The sequence below is a fragment of the Pseudopodoces humilis genome, chromosome 5 (genome assembly GCF_049639895.1).
Source record: "Pseudopodoces humilis isolate 2021_Gansu_Grassland_sample_001 chromosome 5, ASM4963989v1, whole genome shotgun sequence".
Classification (NCBI taxonomy): domain Eukaryota; kingdom Metazoa; phylum Chordata; class Aves; order Passeriformes; family Paridae; genus Pseudopodoces; species Pseudopodoces humilis.
The window spans coordinates 7,308,421-7,325,702 of record NC_142204.1 but is presented as its reverse complement, the minus strand read 5'-3'; the positions used below and the strand labels follow the sequence as shown (position 1 = coordinate 7,325,702).

The following is a 17,282-nucleotide window of genomic DNA, read 5'->3' as shown; positions in this document are numbered from 1 at the left end:
TGTTTAAACACCAAACATTTTGGTTTTTCCCTTGAAGGCATTAACTGTGATGTGCCAAGTACCCCAGAGTTTGATTGGACGGTTCCTCTGGAATAGATAGCTGGGAAGCTCTATCACTTGCGCCTGCCATATAGAATTCAGTTCCTTCTTGGAGATTACTGACTCACTGTGAGAGGTTCCTGAACCTGAATTCCCTAAATAATCCTTGGGATGCCAGTGCACAAGGGTTAGGCAGGCCCTGAGGTTGTTTTAACTTGGTGCAGTGTGTTTCAGCAACATCAGATGGGATGTAGTGGGGCTATAATGAAGATCCCTAAGGAAACTTCAGGGTTTGGCTCTCAGTGACATGATTAAAAACAGCATTACACATCACACAGCACCTCTGTGACCTGAGCTGCTATCACATACTGCTCTGCTTATGAGCCTTACTTGGGACTACTCAAAGATAATGTATTCCAGTTAAATATGAGTATTGTGTTTTCTGTGTGTAACTCTTTCTGGGCTCAGATGTCTCAAGGCTGATGACTTGGAGCAGTTCAGGCTGACTCCAGGCTTTCCTTTGCTGTTTCACCATTTACTGCTGAACTTCACATTTCTGTTCTTCATGGAAGCTGTGGTGGGTGTGTCAGGTGATGAGCACTGCCTGTCTCTGCAGCTCTCTGGGGTGGCTGGCTGATGTTTCCTGGCTCTGGCTGGAGCTGGGCAGGGACCCAGATCATGCCTTTACGTGGTTGTTACCAGGATGACTTTATTAATCCAAATAAATTCCTGTTGCAGTTAGACATGCCCCAATCCTGTACACATTGCACGAAGGTGAGGATTTTGGGGATGTTGACAGCTTTCCATATAGGCTACCTATGATGCATTAACAGAGCTGATGGTGATTAATAGAATGCACCAGGCATTTTGCTGCACTTTGACCCTCTGAGGAGGCTCATTCTGCCTGGCAGAAGAGAAGTCCCCTTTATGCCTAAGGATGTGCTGAGCACCATTCTTGTCAAAACACTGGAAACAAAGAGGTGATTTTGCCTCTATGCACCTGGATTTCACAATTCAGTTCAAAAGGAGCTAAAATTAAATACTGAAAGTAAGCAAAACTGATCTGTGAAAGATTGTTGCTTGTACTCACTGGTACCTATTTTTTATTGTAAGAAATTAAACTCTTTCCATATTTCAGATTGATGATGTATTAAAGCAGATCTCTCACTAATTGAAAATATATTCTGAAATTATTGTGAAGTTTTTAACTTACTTGCAACAGTTTTTCCAGTAACTTTCTAACAGTTCTTTCATTAAAAAATTAATTTCCATGTCACATAGAACTGTGCAGGCAGAGGGCTCATTAAAAATGTACTGGTTTTCCTTTATCCAGAATTTTATTTATACTGGGGGACATTGCAATACTCACCAATTAATAACTTGAATTTTGTACGTTTGAGTTGCATTATCATTGAGACATTTGCTGCTGTCTGCAGTGAACTAATTGAAGATTATTATACAGCCAGTAACGAACTTTTCACTTTTCTTAAAACTTATTTAGAAATTTCCACCTTCCTTTCTAGTTATGTAAAGTAAAATGGTTATTCATTGACACTGGTGTCTTTTTATAGCTTTATTCATTAGAATGAACCATTATTTTCTTAAGTATTTTCAAAAAGCAGCACATCTGAGGGGTTGTCTTAAAACCATGCAAAATACCTGGCTTTTAGAACTGGTTTATTTCTCATTTTAGCAATTCTATTTAATGATGGAATTCTGCATCTAGCACAGTTCAGTCCTTTCCTCACCATTCCCTAATCACAGCATTGTTTCAGGTTGCCAGAACTAACTGAAATACTTGGTTTCTTTCCAAAGGTCTCAAGTTTCATTAGAGAACAGGCACATGAACAGTTCCAAATGATAGTTATTTCCCTGAAGGAAGAGTTTTATTGCAAGGCAGATGCATTGATTGGAGTGTGTCCTGAGGTAACAATTAATTATGGTTAAATAATCCACATGGGGTTGTTGAAGTGCTGGTTGCACCTGAAGTGTTACTCCAGTGAATCATGCACAGTTGGTGAGTGAGTGGGTGTGTCCTGCTGTGCAGGTACCAGCTCCAGGGAACTTCCTTTGGGAGATGCAATCATAAGATTGAGTTATGATTGAGATGATAGTTATGATTGAGGTAAGATAGTTATGAAATGCTTATTTCAAGTACCAGAAGTGTGTTACATGGTGTGATCATCCTCCCTCTTCTCAGCACGATGACATTATGTTCAGCCGAGTCCTGACCCTGGATCTTACCGAGTACCCAGAGGGGGAAGAGCAGGACACAGCAGAGAAGCCCAGCCATGGTTCTCTCTTCGAATAGCGCATGGATGGTGTCAGGGCTGGGTGACAGCAGGAGCTGGGTTCACAGCTGATTGTTACAAACCTGAGTTTGAATGTGGCTATTAGATGTTGACTGGGAAATGTTCACTTTTCAAGTGAAGCAGTTTTGCAAAATATTAAGGGAATCAACTGCTACTCCTTGTTGCAATTTTGTTAAGGAGTGGGAGCCCAAGGCTGTTTCTGAGGTGTGCACACTGGTACCCAAAGCTTTCATTCCAAATACTTTGGCTGTACAAAGAAGGGCTGCAGGTTCATTTCCAGAAGTACAGTATCTCAAAGAACAAGCCTCTTACTTTTCTTATGAAAATTCCATAGCGCCAGCACACTGTTCAGGTGCTCACTACTCCAGTCAGGACCTTCTGTGTTGTAGCTGCATCTATTTGCCTTCAGATAGGATTATTTCCTCTTTTCTAAAACAGTAAGGTACTGGAATGTGCTCGTTATCTTTGGTGACTTCTGTGACAACCAGAAAGACTTCAGTCTTCCACTGCAGCCTTACACGAGTATTAGTTAACTGTACAAAAACTTGTGATGCAGCTCTAGAGCTGTGATGTAACCTTGAAAAATTTCACCTCTGAGCTATTTCACCTTGTTCAGAAGTGGAAAGAATGAGTCAGATGCTATAGAGGCAAATGAAATTAATATAGAAATATAGAAAAATGTATTGGTTTGTTACTGTGCAGCTGTCCCAGTACACTGAATTTGCTTTCCTGGCTGTTTTCCATCTAAGCAGCTGGAAGTTAATGAATTTTTGATCTAAAGTTAATGAAGTTGGGTACAGAAAACTGAAAGCTGGAATCACTTTATCTGGCTTATGTTGCACCTCTGTGTGCTGAAGAGGTTCCCTTTGTTTGTGATTGTTCATAATAATTACATCTTGTGTTCACAGAGCAGGTTCCTTTTGTCCTATCGGTTGTTTACACATCCCCTGCTTTATCACGTGCTGTGAGCCCTGGGCTTGTGCTGGGCCTGCGGGGATCCTGCCTCAGGGAGGAAGATTGTCTGAGCAGGAGTGTAACATGTTTCACAGGAATACAGATGTTCATCAAGTACTTGAGTTATTGCTACGCTTCATTGAATAAAACAATTTACTCTGACACGAGTCAGCATCAGTGCCTTAATTCAGAATTTGGTAACAAACTGGGAGGTGCTGCTGCCCACAGAGGCAAAGATTTAGCTTCAGATTAGCATTGTTTAAGTGAGAGGTGTGGCTTTAAAGCCTGGGAATGGTAAAATTCCATCCCTCTTCCTTGGGAGATGTGCCCTGTAAGCCTGGGAAGAGTTGGCCCACCCCATCCCTGCCTGGGGTTTCTTCCTTGCTTATGTCTCTGTTAGTCCCCAACCTTAAACTCCACCCTGGCCCTCCCCCATAAAACCTACCATCCTGCCTCTGTTCTGGGCTCTCTGTCTCTGATTTAAGCTGAATAAACGGTTTCCTGAGCTTAAACAGAGACCAGTCTCGTGGAGTTCTCATGCCAGTCACTAATAACTGTAGCCTCTCTGGACATGATCCTGCAGCCCCAGAACACAACAGATGTGTTAGGAGATAAAATAACCCCTCATTCTTTGCTTTTGAGGAGATGGGAGGCTGCTGGACAAGCTACAGTTCAGCAGTATCTACAAGGGAAGAATCACCGGTGCTGAGTGTAAGCTGATCCTTACCAAGGGGAGGGATGGGATTTCCTATTGTGGACCCAGCTTCAATGGCCTGATAAGGAGTTGCATTACTTTAGGGTTTAAATAGTGGTAGTAATCAGGATCATAAATACATCACTGCAAGAGATAAATTTTGCTTCAGCTTGAAACAACAGATGCAGTGTTCTGAGCTGATCAACAGGATCACAAGAGCCTGGCTAGTCACTTTCCAAAGCAGCCCGTTCATACTGACTGTACAAGCTTACGTTTGAAGGTAGTCTCGCAGATCATGCTCTTTGTGATGCTGAAAGACAATTTTCAGAAGTGATCTTGGTGTAAATAGACCCTGTCAGAGGAACAGGGTGGCTGTGGCATGCCTGAAGGCCTGCAGGAGCACAGCAGCATCCTCAGAGTGCACCTCACTAAAGCTTTTTGTCCCAGGGAGTGAAGACCTGCCACACCACAGCTCAGAAAGGTCACCTGCCAGACCCACCCTTTGCCCTCCCTGTAAAACCCCAATACAATGTGATCTGCTCTCCGAAGGCATAACAGAAATCTTTAGGAAACAGCAACAGGGAAAACTGACAGGAACAATCCTTCAGCCCTGCCAGGTACACCTGTACTGGCATGTTGGGGGTTAGATGTCTTTCTTTTCGTTCCATCTCACCTACGGAATTTTTTGCCCATTAGTTGCAGGGAAATCCTGATGGCTGGTACTTGTGTGCTTGAGAGAAACAGCGAGTTCGGCTGGGCCCAGCAAGGAAGGGAAGGGGAGGGGCAGCTGAGGGCTGGCTGGTTTATTGGGCTGGGGAGCGAGACACTGAGCTGTTGCAGCTTGGAGAAGGGAATTCACCATCACCCAGGTGGAACTGCTGCTGCTTCTTCTCCTTCCTTCTTGCCCTCACTCCCTGTCCTGCCGGGACGTGTGGCAGTGCCAGGCACCGCCACAGAGCTGCTGATCCACCTCAGCCACCAGCCCAAGATCTCAGCTCATCCCTGCTGTTCCAGCTGAGTGTTCCTCAGAGCCCTGCAGGAGCACCGGGACTGACTGCCCGAGGGGTTTGTGAAGCAAAGCCTCTCCTCCATCCCTTCCCATCTCAGCCGAGAAAGCTGTCACGGGGTCCCTTGCTCTGTTTTGTTGCTAACGCTGTAGTTATTGTTGTTTGTGTGCCTTGTTATACATACTAGTAAAGAACTGTTATTCCTATCCCCAGATCTCTGCCTGAGAGCCCCTTGATTGCAAAATTATAATTCAGAGGGAGGGGGTCTACATTTTCATTCCAAGGGAGGCTCCTGCTTTCCCTAGCAGACACCTGTCTTCCAAACCAAGACATGGCATCAGCAAAGGTGATGCCAAAGAACAGCCCTGGACATGCTCTCCTGCAGACACTGAGATGAGAGCCCACTGACTGGAAAACTTCATGTGATTACCAGTGCTGGCAGCTGCAGTGGGAATTCTGTCTTGCTGACAAGTACCTGGAAGTACCAGTACTGCTGGGTCTCACCTTCACCCTTGGACCAGTTCAAACGAAGGTGAACTTACACACTAGGAATTTTACCTGCAGACAGATCCTTTGATAATAACTGGGTTTCATTCCACTGCAAGACAGTTACCTGCTGCCCAAGGCAGCACAGTCTGTGATGTTCCGATATTTAAAGTATTTCCACAGGAACCCACTGCAGAGAGGTCAGAGAGCGCCTGCCCTGCACTGTCCCTGCAGATGCAGCACTGTTCCAGCCTTTCTGCCCCAGGTGATCTCATGCTTTGCCACACACAGGAAAAAACAAATCCTCATTCCAAAAGTGGAAAGTAGGTGGGTCATCATTCAGTGGGTTCCATAAATGTTAAACACTGTTCTTCAGGACTTGGGGATCAGAGACTGAAGCCTGCAAGACCCCTGAAGAATCCAGAACTTCAACTGATGGGAGAACTGAAACCCCTCTATTTCAAAGGCAGGTGTGCCAAGAGGCACTTCTACCAGATTCAAACGTTGTGGCTTAACTTGGGGAAGAGTTTGGTCCAAGTGGCTTCACACAGATGCAACCAGAAGTTGCATCTGCTTCTATCTGACCTTGCACGTCCTGCCTGGGAGGTCTGGCAGTGACTCATTTGACTCTCAAGCTTTACACACACAACTCAGGGCTTTAGAAAAGAGAAAGCTAGTATGTGCAATTTTATTCCATTTAAAATCATGGAAATACCAGCTCAAAACTCTCCATGCAGCAGATGTAAAGCACCTACTGTTAAAAAGCTTCTGAGGTGGGCCTTGGGTGTTTGGGGTTTTCATTCAAGAGTGGGTATATCATTATCTGACTGCTTTATCCTCTTAGGAGAATCAGTGCCACTTTCTCCTAACTTCCTTTTAGCACAGTCCACACATGAAGTTCCTGGGGTGAGAGAGGGGAAAGAAAACAAATTAATATTGCTACATTCATGTGTTTGGTGTACTTTTTATTTTAAGCACCAGCTAGCAAGATACAATCCTGGTCTCCTGAGGTTCTCATATTTGGATTCTGAATTACACATAACATGAACCCTGCTAAAGGTCTGGGCACAAGCTCTCCCCCAAAACTGACACAAACAACAGGGACTCAGATCAGGATTCAGCTGCCTTTTGCTGAAGCTAATTTAACACCTATGGAGCTCACACGTATGTCTGGATCTCTTGTTCAGATGCCCCAGCTTGAGTAGGATGACTGAAATAGATTACCCCAGTGGTCCCAACCTGAACCATTCCTTAAGTCTGCAACAAAAAATCATTGGTGTAAGCTGCTGTTGGAAGTACATAAACAACATAACTGAAGAGTAACATGAATGGAATAGAAATACCTTCAAAACCTGAATATTCACTTAGATTTTGTGGAGTATTACACACAATAATCCTCTTGGGTTTTTTACTTAATCTGTGTTCTGAACTACAAGTAAAGAGGTGCTAAAACTACCTAAAGATGGTCCTACCAAGTTAGTAAAGGAGGACTGTTAAGAGGGACTGGAATAAATTGTACTCAAGGTTTTGGTTTCTCTTCTGCCTAATTGTACTTTATTGAAAATGGGATTTATGAACTCAGTTGAGAGAAATGTAAATTTAAAATCCCACTGGAATTACAAAACTAATCTCTGACTTTACACCTGCACATAAGTGTCTTGGAGCTTGTGCTTTTTGATTGGGAAAGAGCAGGGGTTTCACCTCCTGCACTGCCAAAGGCCCTTACATGCAGTACTGAATGATACTCCTATACAATTTTTATGTTGTCTGCAGCAGCACAGATCTCTCAGGAATGGAATCTTTTTTAAGTTGTTTCGCTATATTTTCTCCATCAACTTGAAAGTATTATTGCTTGGGTTATTCATAGAAATACCACAAAGCAACCTGAACAGCTCAGCTGAAAAATCACCTTCAGTACCACACCCTTGAGATTCACTCTTCCTGACCCCCTTAAGGAAGGCTTTTGGAACAGAAACCTGTATTTGGAAATATAAGCCAAAAATCTCATTGATGTTAGCATGTAAAACCTCCAGAAAATGTATATAGAGTTACTAACATTGACCAGAGTATTCTGAGGTAATACTATCATTTGTCATTTGATAGATCTGAAAAGGCTATCAGTTACCTGCTGCTAGGCAGAAAGAAAACCAGAGTAAAAAAAGAGCATTCAGCAAACTTTCAGAGCTAACTCAGAGCTCTGCACAGTAATTATTTAATTACTTTGGAAATAAGAGGGATATTTTTCTTGTGTTGGTACCATTATGGAACTTTCTGTGAAAATAAAAGCATTACTTACCCAACAGCGTTGTGCTGTCCACCCGTTCAGCATCTAGAGAAGTGTAAGAGACATTAGCAACACACATGAGCATCCAGGAAGTTTTTATACTGTTATGCACCATCCCAAAACAGCAAGGTTGTATCTAGAATCCCAGAATGGTCTAGGTTTGAAGGGATGTTAAAGCTCATCCAGATCCACCCTCCTGCCAGGGGCCAGGACACCTTCCACTATCCCAGGTTGCTCCAAGCCCCATCCAGCCTGGCCCTGAACACTTCCAGGGATGGGGCAGCCACAGCTTCCCTGGGCAACCTGTGCCAGGGTCCCACCATTCTGATCATAAAAACATGTCCTCTCTAATCTAAATCTATGCCCTTTCAGTTTGAAGCCATTCACCCTTGTCCTGTCCCTATGTGCCCTTGTCCAAAAGTCCTTCTCCAGCTCTCTGGGAGTCCCTTTAGGCACTGGAAGACTGCTGTAAGATCTCCCTAGAGCCTCCTCTTCTCCAGGCTGAACACCCCCAGTTCTCACAGCCTGTCTCCAAAGCAGAGGTACTCCAGCCCCTGATCTTTGCTGCCCACCTCTGGACCCACTTCCAGGAGCTCCATGTCCTTCTGATGCTGGGGACCCCTGGGCTCAAGGCAGCTCTGCAGGTGGGATCTCACCTGAGCAGGGCAGAGGAGCAGATTTCCCCCCTCCCCTGCTGCCCACACTGGGGGCTCAGCCCAGCACAGGGGGGCTTCTAAGATGGGGTCTGTCCAGCTCTCACCCACCAGCACCCCAAGGTCTTCACCAGGGTTGCTCCATCTGCTCATCCTCAGCCTGGATTTGTGCTTGTGATTGCAGGACCCTGGCCTTGCTAAACTTGGTGATTGCACAGCCCTGCCTCTCCAGCCTAACCACTCTGGATGTGACCCCTTCCCTATAATCACAGCCCTCAGCTTGCTGTCACCTGCTGAGGACACACTTGAGCTCACTGTCTACATCCCTGTCAAAACCATTACATGGTCCTGATCCTAACACAGACTCCTGGAGGATGCAGCTTCCATCAGTTTCCATCCACACATAGAACCACTGACCATCCAGCCCATTTTTTACCCACATTCCCCAAGTCTTCCTTTTTTCCATTTTGAAAAGTGCAGATTATGCTGCTTCTTTTCCTGTCAGTGGGAATCTCCTGAGTTGACACAATTTTTCAAATAATATGGCTAATCAACTTCATCATGGTTTAGCAGATTGAGAATTCCACCAGGACATGAATACTCCAGCCCAAGTTACTACCAATCCTGACCTCAGGTCCAGCTGAGCCTCTCCTCTGCTGGGCTCTCCATTACCTCTCCTAGGAAGTGGTCCTCAAGGCATTCCAGGATTCCTGGACTGCTTGCAGTCTGCTGTGTTCCTTTTCTAGTGAGTGTCTGGGGGCCTGTAGTCCCCACTCTGCATCAGGCTTATTTTGGTTTTGCATTTCTCATTTCTTTAATACAGCACTTTTGACAAACTCCCCCTGCTACATTTGAGAATAGAGTTTGCAAATAGACACAAAAAACCAAACCCTGACAGTCTGGTGATGTACGGAGCAGTTCTGCACACCTGAAAATGGTTTTGTTTGGGATCTTGACTTATAAACCAGATCACAAGATTTTCAAAAGAGACAAATCTGGAATTCAAGATTAAATTTTCAAGAATTCACAGCCCTCCAAAGTCCACAGATTTTAAAAAAAAAACATCTAGTTAAAGTTTGGCCACATGTTCCAACTCTGCATGTCCCTCACAAGCAACAAAGCTGCATATAAGGCCAGTGGCTCACATCAGCTGCAGTGTTCAGGCAGGACAAACTGCCTAGTACCTGCTCCAGGTTGTGCTGCTGAAGAGGCCACATTACCTGGACTTCTCTGTTTGCAGATTTGAGCAGCCAGATCCTGGACATACTCTGGGAATTGTTGGAAGCAGTCCCCATAGGACACTACTTTTATTCCATGCAGCAGCATGTCTGCCTGGAGCTTAAAAAAGTGGTCTTCGTTTTCTTTAAGCACCAACATGTAATGTTCTAGATCCACTTTGTTCTTTACTGTGTAAAGAAAAAGAGCTTGGAATATCTGGTCACGCAGAGTCTCTCCACAACCCAAAAACAAAAAAGACTTGGTTCGGTACAAGTTCTGAAGAACCTCCTGTGAAAGAATAGAAAGAAAGAAGAGCTCCATTTACTTCAGCAGACAAAAGCCAAGGTCAGAACTTCTAAAATACATCAGCCAGAAAAGGACCAGCAAAACAGAATGTCACTAGTGACCTGAAAAAAGCAAATGCTTTAGGACCAGGCCAAACTGACATTTCATAACCATTGTTCCTACAACCAAAAAAAAAAAAAAAAAAAAATTTATCATACAAATATGGGAGTTGGAACAAGACAATCTTTATTAAGGTCTCTTCCAACCCAAGCCATTCCATGGAATTTAAATGGGCATGTAAGTGTTGCCAGCAAGGGAATTTAAATTGAAAGAATTAGGGTGACAGAATATTGTGTTCCTCTTAGGTCAATCTCTAAATAAGGAAAATAAATATTCTTCACCAAATATTTGACTTCCTATGACAGCTAAGACAACATTAAGTCCAGGATCCAGGGCTGGTACCAGTTTAAACCCCTAAGAAACCCAGCAACCATATGATGATGAATCCTTGTCCTGGTGTCCAGTATTCTGAGGCTCTTGTTCTTTCCAAAGATAAATACAAACTGACATCCAGCTGAAGGGTTTGGTTGTGATTTACACAGCCACAGTACCCAAGGGCACACACTGCCCTGGCAATAGAGCCACCTATCTGAATAATTCTGAGTAACTCCTCTAGTCCCCAAGTATTTAATTTATAAGATCCCACAGAGCCTTAGGTATCTTGTCTGCAGTGATTACAAGAAAACTGGCAAAACATAATCAAAATTTTAAAGTACACACAAACCATGACTTCAGGATCTTGAGTAACATCTTTATATCCTGAGGGATCAAGCACCATTCCACAGGGATCTGTATATAAGCCGTGAATATGAAGAACTCCGTATTTTACATGGCCCCTTGCCCACTGAAGAACCTAAAGCACATCATGCAAGATACATCCTTTTGTTATAATATACCACACTCACCATGAATCTGCAAAACTATACAGCTGAACTGACTTATAAAACACCTAAAGTAGAAACAAGTCCTTTTCCACTTTCCTACAGCAAGAGGTTGTAATTACTAATTAAACAGCTCGCTTTAAATGGTAACAAAGATGTGATGGCTGATACTGCAGCTGTCTCTGGCTTTTTGGGTTAAACAGCCAGTCAAATAAAAAAGCAAGTTCCAGCAGCACTGACAGAAAAGGTATGAACAGCAAATTAATTACCAGCCAGGTGAAATTCTGCTTGGAATTTTAACAATGACTTTACATAAGTTAAATAATTGGTGGGTTTTTTCCAATAAATGGCAGAGTATTAGTTAACAAACATGTCACTGAAATTCTCCTTATCAGATTATTCAGAAAAAAGAGATATGTAAAAGAAACATCTGGGAGTCTTCTGTAGCTTATAAACATGCTTTAACAATTACCAACTTTTGGTCTTGACTCTTTAAACAGCAAAACATCTTTCAGTGCAGCTAATGTGCTGATTTGTCATATATTAAGTCTAATAATTTTACTGCTCTCATCGTACCTTATCCTTATCTTTAAGGTCTAAGGATTCCATAGGTTTACCCTGCTGCTGACCAAATATTTCAAGCAAATTATCATAGTTTGTAGTCAAAACCATTGTGCCTCTTTCCATAAGCCTCAGGATGGATTGTAGAACCACAGGGTTCTGAATGTGTTGTTCTAAATTATCAAACACCTCCATTAAGCAGTCCTGGAAGAAGTTTGGCTTTGTGTCACCGGTACGCTGAGGAAAGAGGAGAGGAACACTCCATCAGGCCCATGTGCTCTGTTACAACTGCCTCCCACAGGAACCCACTGTCCATCGGTCTACTTAATGCCAAAGCATTCCTGTAAAAGAGGGCTTGAACAGTACACCAATCAAAACCACCCAAAACAAATCTCAATTTGTTCCAGAGCTCTTGCCTCTATTTAGTGCAGCTCCAAACAATTGCCTGGGTTTCTCAGGAGAGTGTGTAATACAAGTACAATAAAACAACACTAAAATTAGCTTACCCTGGATTCAGACTAACCAGTATTTTAACAGTATTCAGCTATTCAGTATATCCTGGATATCCCTGGGATATATTATTAAAGGGGGGACAGGGGGTTCTGTTTTTTCATTCCTGGTTGAGAAAACATCATTAATGATTAAATCTGCTATGAACACATGCAGACTTACTGTCACCCCAGCCTACACTTAGCCCTATGTCTGTCACCCAGATCATTTCAGCTAGAAGGAAGACTTGACAAAGGTCTTAACACATTTTGAAAAACTCTGGAAACTCAGATGGATGACTGAGAATGGGAATGCATGGGCTGTCCTCGGGAAAGTGTGAGCTGCACCAGTGATTCACAATGTGTGGCCCAAGGTCATCAGTAGGCTCAAGGCCTACCTGTACTTTCAGGATCTCCCCAGTTACAGCCACAGATCTAGAAATTCCTCTTTCACTTCTCAGAAACATTCCAGCAAATATTTAATAGTCAGGACTCTTGTTTGCATTAATTCTGATGAATACTAACTTATACTAAAACTCAGGGATTTTTTAGCCTCCCCAAAATGTACAATGGGCTGTATGATTACTCACAAAATTTGCATTTTCACCAGAAAAAAAATAAACTTTTGGAAGCAGTGTTTCCTTAGAACAAAAGTACATAGTGGGTTTAGAAATTAACAGAGGTTATAAACATACTCACTGGTGACATCTTCCTGATGAGATCATGCGCAACCACAAGCAGGTCTCTCTCTTTGATTACTTTGTTACGGAATTCAGCAACATCCCCGGGGTGCAGTACCTCCAGCTGCTCAGCTGCTCCAAGGACAGCCTCAATGCAGCTCCTCCAGGAGCAGAGTGCCGGGATTCCTGGGGCTACCGCAGCACTCACCCCCGTCCCAATTACCAGGAGAAGGTCCTGAGGCTGCTTTCTTACAAGACTTTTTAAGAATTTTCTTGAACACAGAAAACAAAAGTGTTCATTGTTCACGGTGCATTTCCTGGCTTGCCTGAAGAGCTCAGGGACTGACTCCAGAAGTTCACCTGAGCCATTACAACTTCTGCAAAACACCAACCAACCAGCAGGAACAGAGTTCTCCATTCCTATACAACAGGATGAGATGAGCAGCCACAGAAGCTCATGGCCTCCCCCAAACCAACAACAGCCTAGAAGCCTTTTTGCCATTTCATATAAGTAAATGTGCATGGTTAATGCCAGCCAAAACAAGGTGACAACTTCAAATCTCTACTATCTCTGAGATCCAAATTGACAATTGCCAGGCCACTGAGTAAGCCAAACACCATTTCCAATGAAATTTTGAAAAAAGTAAGCAAGATTGTCCAGTGACTGAACTAATACATGTGTGATAGAAATTATGTAGAACTATTTCAAAGAGACAAGTCACAATATTCAAAAAATACAAACTTTCATTTTTTTCTGGGAAGAGGTGGAATATTTTATTCTCATTTATCATCACTGTAGATATGTGAACATAGCAATCATGCTAGTTCAGATAAAGGGTTCATCTAACTCACTATTTAGACATTACTACCCACATATCTCTCTCAGAGGTGTGTTGGTGTTACATCCACATTCTCTGCACAAACCAGCACAGGGAACTGTGAGGAAAATCTGTCTTTCATGATTACTCAGCAAAGAAGTGAAAATGCACATAAACCATACAGCAAAATCACTTCTGTGCAAACAAGTACAGAACCTCAGAACTCTCCTGACTTTCCAAACTACCTTTACAGATTTTCAGTTCCAGGTAACATGGTAGTAAAGATGATTAACACCTCTTATTTCACAATCATCGGAGACCATCTAGGTCAAACTATAATGTTCAATTTGGAACAGCCTCAAGAAAAGCAATAAATATATAAGTATGGCTGCCAACTAGTGCCTACAAATAAAAAGTGTTTGATGACCCCATGCCTTCCTGCAACATTTACCCCAAATTGTTTCCTCTCATTATTTATTTTCCATAAACAACTTGGCTGAACATGAAGTATTTAGTCAATGAAGAAACAAGCTTCTGCAATAATTTCAAGTTTTCAGGCATGATGTTGTTCTTGTATTCAGTACTCGGTAGTTTATTCCCACTGTGGTTTCAGACTTTCATTAAGAGACAGCTTTGTATCAACTCTAATACAAGTTACCTGAACTTCTGCTCACTTCTAATTGTAGCCCCTTCTGGTGAATCCATCTCTGAGCCCTAAATAAAACAAAAAGCAAAGTAATTCTTAATGCTTCTACCCTAGAAAAAGCCAAAACCAAAATCAGATGTATTACTGTTGATTTTTTCTCTTTATTCCTACCAGCTACTTTAATATCAAGGCTCCATGTGTCACATCCCAGTGAAGCAAGGCACTGATGGAAACAAACCTGACAGAGGACAAGTGTGCAAACCCAGCACAGCTCCAGTTAAGCTTCCAAATGCCATAGGCCTGAGTTAACAGAGATGCAGCTATTCATGCAGCTAAAAAATACTTGTGTCTAAACTCAAGATAAAATTTATCAGACCCACTAAAACTACAAGTCATTTGAAGTCAATGAGTTTCTTGATTTTATTATTTTTTTTCATAATAATCAGTTTATTCAATCCAGTTTGTGGAAACCAGGCTTCCACATGACATCCTGCTCACAAGAAGCCCTCTGAGAGCCACCTGGCTACATGACCATACTGCAGGGTATGACAGATTTTATTTAAAAATAAATAAAATATTTTTCTCTTGCTGAGAAGAAGAAAAACAACTTATTTCTCTATCATCTATTATGTCTTTAGTACAAGAAAGACACCATCTTGGCAGGAGAACTGCTATAGGATCATTACTTAGAAACCCCCAAGTTCCATTACATGGGTTTATTTTTTTATGAAGACGTATTTTTCTGTTTGGCTTTGAGACACAGGTTTTGGTGGTGGTGGTGATGGCAAACTGCAGACCCTAATCCCTCAAATAATCATTGTGCCAGAGCCAAAGCTCCTAAGGTAACTGCCAACTCTTGTATTCATGTGCTGGAATCTAATGTGGAAGCAAGAGGCTCCAAATTTGGAAATTATTTGGCTAACATAAAAACCCAAACCAACCAACAAAAAAAAATTAAAATCACCCCAAAAAATCCCAACAGAACAAACAAACAAACAAAATTTTCAAAACCACAAAAAACCCCAACCAACCAACTCCAACCCAACCCAACCAAAGTCCAAAACAACCCCCCTAAAAAACCAGAAAAACAAACCCAAACAAAATCCTCCCCACAGATGTTTTCAGCAAATGTACTCATGGTGTCTTTTAAGGAGGAAAAACCTTTTCTTGTTGTAATATTTATTTTCTCTGAACTCCCTTCCCTGACCAACAGCATCCTACAGAGGTGCCCCACTGTCATCATTAGCACATCCAAAAATCAGGGCAATAATCTGTCTAGGGCAGAGCACTTCAAAATCACACAGAACCATCAAGGCTGGCAGAAACCATCCAGATCAACAAGGTCACCACCCCAGCATCACCATAATCACCCCTAAAACATGACCCCCAGGTGCCACAAGACTCCTTCATACATGGGAACATTATGAGTGCACAATGCAAAAACAACACAGGAAGGAAGGGCAACTTACTTTTGTGGAAAAAATAGTTCTTATTTTATAACCCAACTGAAGAAAGCTTTAGTAATGGTAACTCCCCACATTTAATAAAAGCATCTCACCACGGGCTGCTGTCGATACCAACATTTCAGACCTCGCTGCTTCCTTTTAGCTCCTAAAAGGAGCTTCCTGAAAGGCGCAGCCGTGCAAGGAGTGGGAGCAATGATCCCCCAATCCTCACAGAGAAATGGCTGCGATGGGGGGGTCAAATCTCCCCGTGGTCCGAGTACTGGGAGCTGCTCTGGAACATCCTCCGGGACTGAGCACAGGTTTGGGCAGCTGCTTTTCAACACGATTTTCTCACGGCAGGCTGGAAGTGGGAGCCCACGGGGACCCAGGGATGTCCAAGCTGGGATGGGAGCAGGGTCCTTACTCCCAACACAATGAGGACATCGAAACAACTTCTAATCTCACATCTTTCCTGCTCAACACAATCCGTTTCTATCGGTGAAATAAGAGCTCTATTCACCGACTGAAACTCCAGGTCACCAGGCTAACCCGACGAAGCGAGTGTTTGGAGACAGTTTTATATCTGATAACAGCCTAAAACGTTCAACCCAAAAGGCAGCCGTGGGAAAAGAAATGCCCTATCCCGAACCCACAATTCCCTCCGAGAAGAACCCCGCCGTGAGCGGGAGCCGGAGCGGGACAGCCGGGGCTGCCGGTCCCAATTCCCGGCCTGCTTCCGGGAGCGACCCGACGGGCTCCGGGGCCGAGCCTTCCCGCCGCCCGGGAAACAGCCACCCCGCACCGAGGTTCCGCGTACCTCCGACAATCACATTCCAACTAAAATCTGCTCCTAAACCGCGGCCGTTCCCCTCAAACCCCGCGGTGGGAGGGCGGCGGGGAGGTGAACGCGTCTGTCCCCTAGGCCCCGGTCCGAGAACGGGCATGGGACCGGCCGCGGATCCCGAAAACCCCTGAGGGGCAAGAGTACCCACCTGCGGGTCTGTGTGAAGTGCAGCAGTCAGCTTTCAGCTGCCGGAGAAAGCGAACTGGCTAAGGCGCATGTTAAGCAGTTAGTGCTCTGAAAACGTACTGCTGACGGAGGTGTTAGACAAGAGACGGCAGCGTTACCTTGGATGGCTCTACCGGCGGCACGGCGGGGCTGCCGGGGGTGGCCGAGGCATCATGAGGGGCGATGCTGTGAGGCCGGGACAGCAGGTGGCACAGGCCGCCTTGGGCACGGCCACCTGCAAGGAGAGCAAGGAGTGCACACAGCTGCCTCTCCAACAAGTCACATCGCTAGCAACACCCACAGCGCCTCCTCCCTTCCAATCCTCTTTTTTTTTTTTTTTTTTTTTTTTTGTTCTTTTTTTTAAGCTTTTAATATCTTAAAGCCAGAGTGTAAAAACTTCCAGGTAGGTCCTTCAGCACAGTTTTTTCTGGTGTTTGGTTAACAACATTTAGCTCAGTTGCAGCGTTTTTTCCTCATCAGAAGTCCCACCTCCCTTTTGTGAAAAACGAGGTTCACATAATTTTTATAGAATTTTAAAGTTTAATAAAAAAAAAACCCAAACAATTAGGAGAAAAAAAATAAAGTATACAGATACAGCCGGGTGTCTCTGCATTCAGCCAAGAGAGCACACCTTACTAAGAAAGAGTTGTCCCTTAAAAACAGAATCCTACTACATATCCATAAATTCTCATACTTATTAATACATTCTTCTTAGGATTTTTGGTGTTCTTCTGTTTAGTTTTCTCTTGCCCCCTTCCCAAT

General features: G+C 43.5%; 2 protein-coding genes across 13 annotated transcripts in view; one reads left to right on the top strand and one right to left on the bottom strand.

Moving 5' to 3' along the window:
* The window catches only part of SMC1B (structural maintenance of chromosomes 1B), a 31,524-nt gene extending 27,858 nt beyond the window's left edge, over positions 1-3,666 (top strand). For 2 of the 3 annotated variants that reach the window (XM_088055767.1, XM_088055766.1), the window contains exons 24-25: positions 1,855-1,965; positions 2,240-3,666. In XM_088055767.1, the coding sequence (XP_087911893.1) occupies positions 1,855-1,965; positions 2,240-2,350 (222 nt within the window). In that variant the 3' untranslated portion in view covers positions 2,351-3,666. Of the gene's footprint in view, positions 1-37; positions 802-1,854; positions 1,966-2,239 lie in introns of those variants that run through there. The other variant, XM_088055768.1, reaches the window with a different exon arrangement.
* A 2,483-nt stretch (positions 3,667-6,149) lies between these two features.
* On the bottom strand, positions 6,150-16,812 carry SIRAL2 (SIR2 antiphage like 2). Of its 10 annotated transcripts, none has more exons than XM_088055686.1 (9): positions 16,640-16,812; positions 16,504-16,561; positions 14,079-14,134; positions 12,622-13,022; positions 11,450-11,671; positions 10,717-10,845; positions 9,650-9,935; positions 7,789-7,821; positions 6,150-6,393 (listed from the first exon to the last, which is right to left on the bottom strand). In XM_088055686.1, exons 4-9 carry the CDS (start codon positions 13,018-13,020, stop codon positions 6,290-6,292), a joined length of 1,173 nt encoding a protein of 390 aa, XP_087911812.1. In that variant the 5' UTR covers positions 13,021-13,022; positions 14,079-14,134; positions 16,504-16,561; positions 16,640-16,812; the 3' UTR covers positions 6,150-6,289. The 10 variants fall into 10 exon arrangements, with proteins under 10 accessions (XP_087911812.1, XP_087911810.1, XP_087911815.1 ...); XM_088055684.1 differs by having other exon boundaries at positions 12,622-12,979; XM_088055689.1 differs by having other exon boundaries at positions 12,622-12,874.
* Positions 16,813-17,282: the final 470 nt, after the last annotated feature.

Coding starts and splice junctions, on each gene's coding strand:
- SIRAL2 (XM_088055684.1), bottom strand. CDS start 14,125: ATGGATTCACCAGAAGGGGCTACAATTAGAAGTGAGCAGAAGTTCAG. Junction 10,846..11,449: donor ACCTTAAAGATAAGGATAAG/GTACGATGAGAG, acceptor GATGTGCTTTAG/GTTCTTCAGTGGGCAAGGGG. Junction 7,822..9,649: donor CTGCAAACAGAGAAGTCCAG/GTAATGTGGCCT, acceptor ACACTTCTCTAG/ATGCTGAACGGGTGGACAGC.